Below are 12,692 nucleotides of genomic sequence, written 5' to 3'. Positions count from 1 at the left end.
TTCGGGAAGGAGAGCGTGTGCCCGCGGAGAGGGCGCTGCGGGCGGGGCGGGGCGGGCGCTCGACCTGCCCGGTGAGGTCCTCGGGGTCTGTAACGGTGAGAGGCCACAGTGAGCAGTCAGAGTGTCCCTGTGTGGCCCGGGCAGGCCCGCTGCTGCCGGGGGGGCTGAAGGCTTGCGTTTGAGGGGATCTGCGGGTGATTGGGTGCAGGAGACGTGGACCCTGTGGGTGTCGCTCTTGGAAGTTTGAGTAACGGAGTGGGGGCGGGGCAGTGTGGGAGCTCGAGGACTGGCTGTGGCGGGTCAGTTGTGACAGTGGGGGCCTTGGCATGTCCGCCAGCCCATGGCGACCAGAGAGGGGCTCTGTGCCCCAGCTGTGCAGAGGCTGCCGGAGGGAGACGGCCACAGCCACGCGGGGCTGTGTGGCCAGGAGGCGGCGGGCGGGCGGGCGAGGCTGGGCGCAGCATGGGGAGGGGCTTGCCGCAGGGAGGCAGGCCCGGGGACCGTGTGTTCGGCCGGCCTGGGAACTCGGGGAGACGTGTCCCTGAGCTCTGGGCTGAGCCCGGCCGAGGGGCACGCAAAGAAGCAGGCCATGAGCTCGGCTTGCGTGGCGTGACCTCACAGTGGGGTCAGTCCTCTGGACCCTCTGCAGTTGGCGCAGGCGGCTGGGGCCGCGGGGCTGGGAGGAAGGCTGTGGCACAGGCCTGCACGCAGGCACTGGGCAGGGGGAAGGGGCTTCGTGCCAGAGGGACTCGCCGCCCGGCGGCGGTGAGGGCGGAGGCAGGTCGGCCTGGAAGAGGACGGTAGGTGTAGGAGGCACTTGCGGACTTGGGAGAAGCTGTGAGTCCTTGGGAGTCACACTCGGGGCTGCGTGTGCGCGGGTCTCGGCGGTTTCTGAAACCAGCCGCAGCCCCAGAGCAGGCGCCGCGGGTGCCGCGGAGGAAGAGCAGGCGCCACGGGTGCCGCAGCCCCAGAGCAGGCACCGCGGAGGAAGGACGGGCAGCTTCCCCGGGGACAGGGGAGGAGGAAGTGGGCTCCCGGCCCCGTTTCAAAGACGCATTCCGCAAGAACGTGGACGGGCGTGCGGACCAAAAGTGGACGGGTTGGCATGTCGCAGGGGCCCTGTCCGCAGGCTGCGTGGCCAGGCGTGGGGGCACTGTCGGCTCCCTGCAGTCCCGCACGTGGGTGTGGGCTCCCTGCGTGTGTGGGGCTGTGGGAAACGAAGGCGGCCGCCCTTCCTCCCCGGGTGAGAGCGCCAGGACTGGGGGCAGGTGCCTCGCGGGGAAGGTGGGCGGGCCCTTGGGGCTGCTGCGGGCTCCAGGCCCTGCAAGCACCAGCAGGGGTTCCGGGGCTCCTGAGCTGCCCTTTTGGGGTACACCGGAGACAACCTCCCCGATAGGGGGTGTGAGGACCATCGGGCCCCCCTTGGAGCTTGGCAGGCGGGCGGGTCGCAGAGCAGCTGAGGGCCAGTGGTGTGCAGGTGCGCCCCCGGCTGGCTGGGAGAAGGGGGCGTGTCCTGGACATCGAGGTTCCGTCCTGGAGGGGCTGGAAGCGTAGAGGTGGGCAGGAGCTTGCCTTGGAGCGAGCGGGGGCGGCGCCCTCCGTGGAGCCCCATCTGACCCCACCGACCTCCTGCACCAACAGCTTCGGGCTCAGCGGACAGAGGGGCTCACCTTCCTCTAACAACAGCTTGTTCTTCCTGTTCCAGCCGACCCCACCTGGGCAGTGTCCCGGACTTCCGGTTCCCCATGGCCGACAGCCCCGTGGACTCCTGCAGCGGCGGCGCAGTGCTGCGGCGCCCCCAGAAGGGCCGTCTGGCCGCGCTGCGGGACGAGCCTTCCAAGGCAAGGGCCTGCCTCCTCTCCTGGGTGCCCCCCCGCACACGTCACCTCTGCTCCGAGGGCGTCGAGACATTGCAGGGTGACAGGGTCAACAGGTCATGCTGTCTCTTCCCCCGTTTTCCTTTCCCTGGGTAAAAGGTTACTCTAAAGGTACGCTTTCCTTTTGAAGAGTGGAAGTTGTGATAAACGGGCCCTCTTAGGGACAACACAGCGCCAGTCGCGTGTTTCGGAGCAGTAACCGGGGGTAAGCGACTGCCGTGCAGTGGACCCCGGAACCACCGAGGTCTGGACTGCGCAGGTCAGCTCACGCTCGGCTTGTTCCGCGTGTGACCGGACCGCGGGGACTTGGGACGCACGGCCCCTGCGAGTGCGCCTCCCTGCCCCTGCGGCTGCCTCGGTGACACTGCTTCTTTCTCGTCTGTTCCCCCCCCCCCCGAGGGCACGCTCGTTGATTCTAGAAGGGAGGGAGGGGAAGGCGGGCACCGTTTCTCTGGCTGGCCTCATCGCGGGAGCAGGGCGCGGGACGCACAGCACGTGCGTCGACAGCGGCGTTCCTGGCCGGGCCCCTGCTCAGCGGCAGGCTGTCGGCGGCGAGTTCTCGTGCGGTCGGAGCGCCCGCGTGGGTGTTGGCTGTGCCGGCCGCTGGCACCCCGCTCGGGGTGTTCTGGGGCGAGCGGGGTGCGTCGCTCAGTGAAGGGAATTCGAGTCTGGGAGCTCGAACACTGCAGACCCGCACTGGGCCGGCCGCAGACACACCGCAGACCCTCGCCGGGCCGGCAGCACACACTCTTGCGTGCCCTCTGTCTCCGGCGCGCCCGCCCACATTGGGCGCCGGGTCCGGGCCAGGCGCTGCTGCCCGACCGCCTGGGGGCTCCGGCCGTGAGTGGGGACAGGGGAGGCCCCTGCACTGCTGGGGCGCACGTTCCAGCGGGGAGAGACGGGCGGTAAATGCCAGCAGAGTGTGGTGTGTGCTTCGGCCCTCTGTTGCCATGGTAACATGACCACAGAGCTTCCCGGTGACCGTGACTAGTTCGCTGCCCTGTGCACTCGGCAGTGTGTCGGCAGGCGGGTCCTGGCTCAGGCAGGCCGAGGCTGTGGCCACAGAAGGCTGGGCTGGGGCTGGGGGGCAGGCTCACCAGCTCCCCCTCCGGGTCTGGGCAGGAGGGTCCTGTCCCGGGGACCTGTCCTGGGCTGCGTGACAGACCACACCTCGTGGCCGCGGCTCTCCTGGGACTCCCTGTCAGGCAGGGCCAGGAGTGTGTCCCAGAGCCCTGGGCGCACGGCTTGGCGGGGGGGGCACCCCCACGGTGTGTCCGCTGGTCATGAGCGGGGACAGGAAGTCGGGGGCCTCAGATGTGGTGGGAGGAGAGTGACCGTTTTCGGTGGGGTGGCCCACGAGGTGTCCCCAGGAGGGTGACTTTTGAGCAGCGGTGTGGAGGAGGAGAGAAGCAGCCGTCTGGAGCTGCTGTGAGGTGTTGTCACCGGGGCCCGTGGGCACCTCGGGTCCGCGGCTGGGGCAGCTGCAGGGTGGGTGGGTCTGTCTCTCGAGACCGCGGGGGGCAGGCAGAGGGACCGGGAGCTGAGCCTCGGCCCGCTCGGGTTGTCCGTGGGCACGCGTCACATGGGCCGCTGGGTGCCAGCGTGGGCCCACGGGCACCATCTCAGGCGGAGGTCCGGATGGAGGCCGGGAGCCCGCAGGCGGCGCTGCAGCGGGAGACGGGACAGGGAGCACGTGGCGCGTGTGGGTGAGGGGAGGCTGTGGCCGGGGGCCGGCCAGGGTTCGCAGGGCGGGGCCTGCGCCAAGTGAGTGGGGGCTCCGGGGGAGCTGTGACTCGGAGTGGGAACCGAGGCCAGTGGTGGCCGCAGGGGTGCGGGCCAGCCCCGCTCTGTGGTGTCGGTTGCTTCCGGGAGAGGGGGGTGCGCCCTCGGGTGGTGGGAGTGGGCCCACGGGGAATGGGTCACCCACAGAGGGAGGGACGGTGGGTGGAGACCGTGGGGTGAGCCGCAGGGGCTGGCCTGGTCTCAGGAGGAGGGTGGGTGAGCCCACGGTGTCTGGAAGTGCTCCCTCCGGGGGTAGCTGTGGGTGGCAAGACCCCCGGTGAGAGTGCCGTAGGAGGTCAGGGGAGGGCAGGGCATGCAAGGGTCCTCAGGGCTCACAGAGGTCCCCCGCCACCGTGCACGCGCACCACTGGTGAACATGGTGGGGGTGACGCGGTGCGCCCCAGAAACGTGGAGTCGCATGGGCACCGAGCGGACGCACCTGGGGGGCCCATGCCTGTCTGCGGTGCTACCACCCCTCTGCTCCCACCTGTGTGGTGGGTGTCCCCTGGGGGGGTGGGGAAGCGCCAGGAACTGGAGGGGTGACCCGAGTGGGGAGCTGGAGCAGCTGAGGGGGGCCCGGCTACAGGGGCTCAGGCGCACGCTCTCGTCGCCGTGAGCGGCCGGCCGTGGCTTGGGTGCATTGCTTTACCGTCCGGCCTTCTCCGGCTCGGTCCCCTCGGTGTCGTGGGGAACGCCCCGCCCCCACTCCGCGGGAGGGCGCGGGTGTCACAGGCCGTCCTCCCGTCCTTCAGCACTGCTCCCAGGACAGGCGCCCGCAGCGCAGAAGCACGACCCACTGGTCCAGGATTCTTGGGCTTCCGTCTGGGAGTTGCGCAGCTTCGCGTCGATTTCTCTTGGGGCGCTTCAGCCGGGGCCAGGCGTGCCCGGGGCCGTGGCTGAGCGGTGGCTCCCGGTGCACAGGTGCAGACCCTGAACGAGCAGGACTGGGAGCGGGCCCAGCAGGCCAGCGTCCTGGCCAACGTGGCGCAGGCCTTCGAGAGCGACGCAGACCTGTCCGACGGCGAGGACGACCGGGACCCACTCTTTGGCTCCTCCGCGCTGCTGTCCCCCAGCGGGCAGGCCGATGCCCAGACGCTGGCCATGATGCTCCAGGAGCAGCTCGACGCCATCAACAAGGAGATCAGGTACGCCCGGCCTGGCCGGGCGGTGGGGCCGGTCCCGGTTGGGGCCCGTGTACGGGAAGCACCCGGTGGATGTCTCTCCCCGCCCCCACAATCGGTGACCACAGCCATCCTGGAGGTTGGTGCCCGGCGGGTCCCCACCCGGCCTCGGGTGGGCTTGCTGACGCGGGTGGCCCGTGGTCTGGCTGCAGGCTGATCCAGGAGGAGAAGGAGAGCGCGGAGCAGCGGGCCGAGGAAATCGAGAGCCGTGTGGGCAGCGGCAGCCTGGACAGCCTCGGGCGCTTCAGGTCCCTGAGCTCCATCCCCCCGTACCCCGCCGCCTCGCTCGCGGGCTCCTCCCCGCCCAACAGCGGCCGCTCCACGCCACACCGGGTCCCGCGCAGCCCGGCTCGGGAAGTGGACAGACTGGGTGTCATGACACTGGTGAGTGGGAGCCTGCCCCCGCCGTGTGCCCGCCTGCCCGCCCACCCGCCGCACTGGGTCTTGGCACCCCGAGAGGCGCCGGGTTTCGCCCGGAAGAAACGCAGGCGTGTTGCTCTGCACGTGTCTTCCAAGTCAAGACGCTGCGTGCTAGCTGGCGTGTCCCTGCTCAGTCACGGCACGCTGACGGGCCCATTTTCACCCTTGGGCATCACTCAGCGTGTCGTCACCGACTCTCTTGGGGTTTCTGTTAAGGTTTTATTTACTTACTTTCAGAGAGAGGAGAAGGGAGGGAGAAAGAGAGGGAGAGAAACGTCAGTGTGTGGTTGCCTCTCCCACACCCCCTGCTAGGGACCTGGCCCGCAGCCCAGGCCTGTGCCCTGACAGGGAATCGAACCGGGGACCTTTTGGCTCACAGGTTTGGTTCTCAACCCACTGAGCCACACCAGCCGGGGCTGAGGTTTTTATTGTGACGTTGGGCACAGCAGCTTCCAGGGGGAATGTTTCCGTTTTCTGGGATTGGACAGTTTAACAGAAGCAGAAGTAGGCCCCCCGGTGGCACGGGGAAGGCGCACAGGAGGCCGACGCCCTTTTCCGTGGGGTGCTTCCCCGCGGAGCCTGGGAGGCAGCAGCCCCAGGCGGGCAAGAGCCCGGGTGCCTCGGGCTTCCTAGGGGAGCCCCTGGAGACTCAGTGGCGTCAGTGCCGCCGCCCACGGCGAGCAGACAGTGCGCCGCGCCCCCACTCTTCCTGCCCGTCCGGGCTCGCTCCAGCTGCCTCGCTGGCCGGCGGGCGGGCGGGGCAACCAGGAACCACCTTGGGGGCCTGGGATGCAGCAGCGCCCAGTCCGTCTTGAGGGGTTTGGACCTGCTCTCTTCACAGTTCACATCGTTAGCTGCTTAGCTAATGCTTTAAACTCGGGCAGTTTTGTTAGCGGTTTCCCGCTCGTAGCTGTTACAGGGGTTTCATAGAGACAGCTCTGCGTGTCCGTCGTGCTGTCTGTGGTCTGCACGCCGGCTGGCTGTCCAGTTTTCATCCCCTGTGCTGTTTTCCTGTCTGTGTGTCTGTCTGTCTAGTCATCGTTAGTCCAGACGTCAGTCCCCTCCCACTCTCCAGAGTCTATTCCTCCTTCTCCCGCCCCCCGTCCCCCCCCCTTCACCACAGGCCCAGGTCCCGGCGGTGCAGGCTGCAGTGTGCCCGCGCAGTCTCGGCTCGGGGGCTGGTTTCGGCTCCGTCTCCACCTCTCGTTACATGGTGCTCTTCCCCTAAGCGACCACCGTGCGTGTGTCACTGTGCAGCAGGTGTGCGTGCAGGCAGGGCAGAGTTGGGTCAGAACAGTGTCACTCAGAACCACGCAGGGCGTGTGTGTGTGTGACTGACAGTGACGTGCTCCTCGTGTGCAGAAGCCACAGGGCCCAGGCCGGGCAGCTGGGCTGGGCGGGGCGTCCGCCCGGTGGGCCGGGCACACGGTGGGGCTGACCGCGAGAGCGCGGATAAGCCGGATGATGGACCTCTCTCCCCGCCTCTCAAGTCAGCAAGTGTAAAACCGTGACGAGGAGGAGCACCCCACTAAGCGCAGGGCCGATGGGACCTTGCCGCAGACGGCGCACTGCGGGTCGCGGTGGCAGGCCTGAGACCGTCAGGCCGCGGGGCCCGCAGTGGGCGGCCGGAGCAGACGGTGCTTCTCATCGAAGCGCCGTGAGTCGCGGGCGGGGACGACCCCCTGCTCCTGGGACCGCTGTTGCTCCAGCTTGTCTCCGGAGGGCTCCCTCCCTCAAGCAGTGCACTTGTTTCTGAGGGGTTTCCAGTAAGATTCTAGGTGAGGGTTCCCGCCAACGTCCAGCAGGGGATTGACCGGCAGCAGGTCTGCGCAGCCGTGTCCTCGGCACCGCGGCGACCCCTCGTCGGGGAGACTGGTGGTCTGGGCGCCTGCAGCCTGCTTCCCACCGAGGAGAGCGAGGGGCCGGCAGCGGCTCATGTCCCTGCACGTGCTGGGGGGTCCGGGTCCCTGGGGAGGTGTCGCCCGAGTGAGTTTTGAATAGCTCACCTTTACACTGTGTGGGGGAGAGGACGCCCCGCGCCCCGCCCAGGTACGCGTTCTGCTCAGCCCCACTCCCGCGTCCTGTGCCCCCGGCCGGCGCGCATGTGCGCCCGCACGTGCTGCTCGTTGCGTCCCCAGCGTCTGCGTGTGCAGTAAACCTGTTTCTCTTCATTCCTTTGCACGCCTCTGTCAGCCTAGCGATTTAAGGAAGCATCGCAGAAAGGTAAAGTGTCACGTGACTTATGTGCCTTTGCGTGAATCCATGCTGGGGGGGCGGGGGGGGGCATGTTCCGACGTGGTCACAGTGGTGCAGAGGCTCACCGGACTCCCCCCTGCTGACTCGCGTGGGGGAAAGAGCTGCTGGCGGCTTCACAGAACACGGGACACGTGGGAGCGTCGGCCCCGCCCCTGGTCTCCCCCCCTCTGTTCACAGCGGGCGTGGTGTTCGTGTTCACGGGAGCGGGGCCACTCTGACCACTGAAGCCAGTGGCCTTTAGTAAGCTCCTGCTGCCTGCCGGGCACTGGGCTCCGTGGGCACGGGCCTCCCACCCAGCCCTCCCATGCACCCGTGTGAGACGCAGGTCACCGCTGTGACCCCGCTGCACGGACATGGGAGGCGAGGCTCTGCGAGGCCGCGCGCCGTGCCCAGGGCCGCGCAGCCGGGGAGCAGCCCGTGTGGCCCCGCCTGCCTTCACGGCCTGCACACCTGGCCCCGCCCTCCGGCGGCCCCTCCCCGGGCGCCCTCGGCTCCTCACAGCCCCGGCGGGAGGTCGGGCCTCCCCCTCACGACGGCCGTGACCCTGGTCTGGAGGGCCCCAAGCCCTCCCCCTCCGACTGTCCCACTCTGCCTGATGGCGTACTCACTCACAGGACAGCCATCGGACAGCCGTGCGTTCGTCCCTGGGGCTCGGGTCCCGGCTCTGTCCTGGCAGGCGTGTGGCCTGGCTGTGGTCCACCCTGCGTGTGCCTGGCTTGACCCTCCCGTGGCGGCTTCAGGAGACGTCGGGTACGGGAACCACGGTCCTCTGGTGGCCGCAGACAGAATCCGTCTGCGTGCGAGCCGTAAGCTGGCGAGGCGCTGGCACCGGCGTCGGGCCCAGGGCACGCCCTCCCGTTGTCCTGCGGGCAAGACCTGCGCAGGGAGGGAGGTGGCGGGCCGGCGTGCACCCTGGCTGCCCAGCCCGGCGCTCCGCCTGGGGCTTGCAGACGCTTCTCTGAGGGCCTCCTCCTGGCGGTCGTGGGGATGCGGCCAGCAGGGTGCACGGCGGGCCCAGTGCCCGGCGGACTCAGCCTGTGTGTGCGGGCACCGTGCCCCCCACCCCCGCCCCGTGGCGTCACTGGCATGTGCCCGTCCAGGGAGCCTCCCCGGTCAGTGAGTCTGGAATGGCGCATAGACTGCGGTCCCGGGGGGCCTAGTCCCGCGTGGGTCTCGTCCCCCATGGGGTGCACCCTCCTGTGGGAGCACCGGGGGCGAGGGCCGGCCGGGCCCGCTGGGGGTGAGCGGGCAGGGGCGCGTGCTGCCCGCTGGGCTCTGAGCGAGTGGCGGCCTTGCCGAGGGAGCTGTTGGTTTCCAGCGAGTTTGTGGTCAGTCTGGCTGCGTGGGCCGCTCCGTCCTGCTCCGTGTCCTCGGTTGTTCACGACCCTGTTTCAGCCTGCACTTGAGACTCCTCCACCCCCCCAGGTTCAGGTTCTCGTCACCTGCGGTCTGGTGATGGCCGGGGCCGGGAGAGGGTGCGGGACTGCCCAGCTGCTGCCGACGGTTCGGTGCTGAACGAACTCAGCCCCGTCCTGCAGGAGGCCGCTTGGTGGTCATGGAGCCACTGGGGACACCGTGGGTTGCACTCTGTGTGCAGCCTCATCCGAAAGAGGCCCAGGCTGGGTGCTGGGCTCCTGCTGGGGGCCCCGGCCCCGCCCCGCCCCGGCCGTGCGAGGGAGCCCCGGGGGCCTCTCCGGCCCCCCTGCTGTCGCGGCCTCCCTGCTCCCCACACCCTGTTCCCTGCAGCCCGAGGGACCGGGAGTCCGCTGACGCCAGCTTTTAATGAGAAACCGGGGTCGCTGCATCTAAGCTCGAGCGAGCACACTGTCTGTCGGCCGCACATAGCGTGTCAGTAGTGACACGCGGTGGGAGGCTCGCCGAGACGCGCAGCCGGACACGTGGCCGGGCTGGAGGGTGAGCGGCCCTCGCACTCGGCTGCCTGGCGTTCAGGCTGCAGAGCTTCGCTCGCTGCTGCACAGGGCACCGGCTCGTGATGCAGGCTGTCCCCGTGGGCCCCGCACCCCCCGTGCCCCACGCCCCCGCTCCCTCCTCCCCAGAGGCGTGCGCCCCCACTGGCTTTTCCTTTGAACGGCGTCGGACCCGTACACTTGCCCTGGCTCCTCACTGGGGAGCGCGAACGCTGTCTAGTCGGGGACGTCGCGGGTCAGGTCTCTGTGCCCCTTCGATGGCTCCCTACAACCCCCCGGGTCACAGGACTGGGGGCTGGGCCGCCCCCAAAAGCGCCCGGGCTTGCAGCCTTGCTTCTGCAGCCGGCCCAGGGCAGGGCCGAGGACACGCGTGTGGGCGTGACGTGCGCCCGTGACGTGCGCCCATGTGCCTGTTTTCCGGCTGGGCGTGGTGAAGGCTGGCTGACGCTCATCCCACCCTCAGATGCCGGCTTCCCAAGAAGAGGTACGAGACGACAAGACGACGATAAAATGTGAAACGTCCCCCCCGCCCTCCCCGCGGTCCCTCCGCACCGACAGGCTGCACAAAGGCGCCCTGCACACGGTCAGCCACGAGGACATCAGGGACGCCAGGAAGTAAGGAGCGGGCGCGGGGGCCGGGCCGGGGGGGGGGGGCCGTGCTCGGGGCGGGGGCTGTGCCCGGGGTGGGGGCTTGCTCGCGTCTGCGCTTCCAGCGTTGCCAAGTTGTGTTTATCTTTTTCTTGAAAAAGAAGTGGGCGCAGTGGCTTTAAGGCAGTGCCTTGCTGTGGCTCCAGTTACCGGACTCAGATGACGTTCTCGGGGTGCCGGCGGGCCGGTGTCGGGGCGCGTTCTGTTCCGGCAGAGGAGGCGGGGGGGCTGGAGCGCGGAGAGGTTGCCGCCCTTGTTGGGGAAACCTCGTTTCCCAGGCCCCTGCAGGTGCACCGTGTGGAGAGGTTTCTGCCCCTGCTGGAGCAGCCGCCCCGCACACGGCACGTGGTTCCTGGCGGTCCCCTCCCTGTGGGCGGCCGGCGGCTCTCGGGAGCCCTGTGCCTTCCAGGCTGCGGAGACTCCCCCTCCGATGGCCCCTGGGGGCCCTGCTCTACGCTAGGCAGTCGTCCGGGGGGCAGCCCTGCCTCAGTTGCCCTTGCTCTCATTCACAGCCGGGGGCACCAGCGCCCGCGGCGGGTGTGGGGGCTGGGGGCGTGGGGGCGTCCGTGCCCCTGCAGCGCGTGGCGTGGGGTCAGTCCAGCCTCCCTCAGGGGGAGGCTCCCCCTCCAAGGACCTCAGCCTCCGCCCTGGGTCACCGGGGGCCCGTGTCCTGTGCGTGTGCGTCTTGTGGAGACGGTGCCAAAGCAGAGACCGAAACGTCTGTCGTGAAGTTGGAGCGGGGTGTGGAAGCCGTGCGGTTTCTGCTTCATGGGAGCGGAGCGTCTTGTGGTTGGTGAGGATGCTTGTTAAAGGCCACCCTCTGTCCCCGAAGCTCCACAGGCCCCCAGGACGGCCCCGTGAGCAACCCCAGCAGCAGCAACAGCAGCCAGGACTCGCTCCACAAAGCCCCCAAGAAGAAGGGCATCAAGTCCTCCATCGGCCGCCTGTTCGGCAAGAAGGAAAAAGCGCGCCCGGGGCACGTCGGCAGGGATGTGCTGGGTCAAGGTCGGTGTCCCCGCGCTGTCGGGGCGGGTCTGCTGTGGGGGTCGTCCCCCCCCCCGAGTCCGTATGAGCCCGGGGGCCGCAGTGACGGTCCTCTGTCCAGAGTCACAGCCTCTCGTGGCGGAAAGGGCTTACGTCCCCGAGCACCTGCGTGACGCGGGGACAGCAGCCCGTGGAGCCCCCGCGGCCCGCCCGGGGCGGGGGAGCGCCTCCTGACGGGGCCATGCTGGTTTTCTCTCCCTCTTTCCCCCGCTCGGCTTCCCTGTAGCTGGCATCTCGGAGACAGAGAATGCGGCCCAGGACGGCCTGGGACTCAGCAAGCTGGGAGGACAGGCTGAGAAGAACCGCAAACTTCAGAAGAAGTAAGTTTCTTTTCGGGGCAGTCTCTGGCCGTGCTGGCTGTGCCTGGTGGTTACCGACCACACGCGCCACCCAACCGCGTGGACGCACCGTTCTCTGACGGCTCAGCCTGGAGCCCCTGTCAGACTGGGCTTCCGGGGCCTGGGGCGCGGTGGGGCTTCACAGGGCCCCCACGTAGGTGCCCAGCCCCCCTCGGAGAGCTCTCGGGCAGGGGTGTCGTTGGTCTGGGGGGCTTGGCTGCAGGGCACCTGCGGGGCGCTGCCTGTTCCTGCTGGCCGTCTGGCAGGGGGTGGGCTGTGCGGCCCTCTTACCTCCTTCAGCAGGTTTTGAGTTTTAAATCGCAGCCTCTTGGTGTTCAGTTTGTTTCTTACGTTTTAATCCTGAACTGTCTGGGATCCGGAAGGAAGTGGTAACAGTGGAGACAGCTTTCCCCGGAGCCGCCCAGGCGTCAACACCCCAGAGGAGGGCGCACGCGAGTGGGGGCTGGGGGGCTGACTCTCTGGGCCTGTCCACCCCGGGGCAGGGGTGTGGGCTGGGTCTTGTCCAGGCCCAGAGCGGGGCAGGGGAGCGGGGCGGGCTGAGACGGTCCCCCGAACCCGCTTCAGCAGTGAGACAGGTGGTCTGGGGCCCAGGAGGCGAGCCCGGACCTGAGCGTGGGCAGGACTCTGGCGGCGAGGCGTGCTGAGTGGGCGAGGCGGGCGAGACTGGGCGGGGTCCTGGGATGGGGCGCTGAGAGGCCAGCCCTGGGCCAGGGGGCCTCGTTGCTGACGCCCATGGGCCATCGGCTGTCGGCTGCTGGACTCGCCAGTTGACTTTGTCTTGTGAGACCGCCTGTTGTAGTTCTCTCAGGAGTCCGGACGGGGGCCCTGCCTGGTGCCCCGCACGCAGGTGAGACCTCCAGTGGGACACTGCCGTCCCCGCCCTGCTCACCCCGCCGCCGGGCCGAGGGTGGGCGTGCAGAAACCCCGCGCAGCGGGCCGGCCTGCTGGCGCTGCCGTGAACTGCGTGGAGGGGCTGGGCACTGACTCGGGACAGGGTCCTCTGGCTCCATTGCCAGTTGGTGCACCTCCGGGTGCGGGGCCTGCACGCCCCCGGCCAGGCTGGCTGTGGGCCCTCGGGGACTCGGTGCCGGGATGTGCTGCTGGGGCGTGCTGCCGCCGGGGTGTGGGGGTGCAGGGCCTTCCCCCTGTCGCCCCTGCGGCCCACAGGGGTCAACAGTGTCACTGGAAGGTGCAGCC

At 69.1% G+C, this 12,692-nt stretch overlaps 1 protein-coding gene across 9 annotated transcripts in view; it reads left to right on the top strand.

Moving 5' to 3' along the window:
• The window catches only part of PPFIA1 (PTPRF interacting protein alpha 1), a 56,242-nt gene that overhangs the window by 27,912 nt on the left and 15,638 nt on the right, over positions 1 to 12,692 (top strand). For all 9 annotated transcript variants that reach the window (XM_045854928.1, XM_045854927.1, XM_045854926.1 and 6 more), the window contains 6 exons: positions 1,706 to 1,841; positions 4,581 to 4,804; positions 4,993 to 5,224; positions 9,908 to 10,059; positions 10,925 to 11,097; positions 11,363 to 11,456. In XM_045854928.1, the coding sequence (XP_045710884.1) occupies positions 1,706 to 1,841; positions 4,581 to 4,804; positions 4,993 to 5,224; positions 9,908 to 10,059; positions 10,925 to 11,097; positions 11,363 to 11,456 (1,011 nt within the window). The remainder of the gene's footprint in view (positions 1 to 1,705; positions 1,842 to 4,580; positions 4,805 to 4,992; positions 5,225 to 9,907; positions 10,060 to 10,924; positions 11,098 to 11,362; positions 11,457 to 12,692) is intronic.

This window comes from Phyllostomus hastatus, unplaced genomic scaffold (assembly GCF_019186645.2).
Source record: "Phyllostomus hastatus isolate PE091 unplaced genomic scaffold, TTU_PhHast_1.1 phas_scaffold_11, whole genome shotgun sequence".
Lineage (NCBI taxonomy): Eukaryota > Metazoa > Chordata > Mammalia > Chiroptera > Phyllostomidae > Phyllostomus > Phyllostomus hastatus.
The sequence above is the reverse complement of the archived record's forward strand: the minus strand, read 5'-3'. Positions and strand labels throughout refer to the sequence as shown.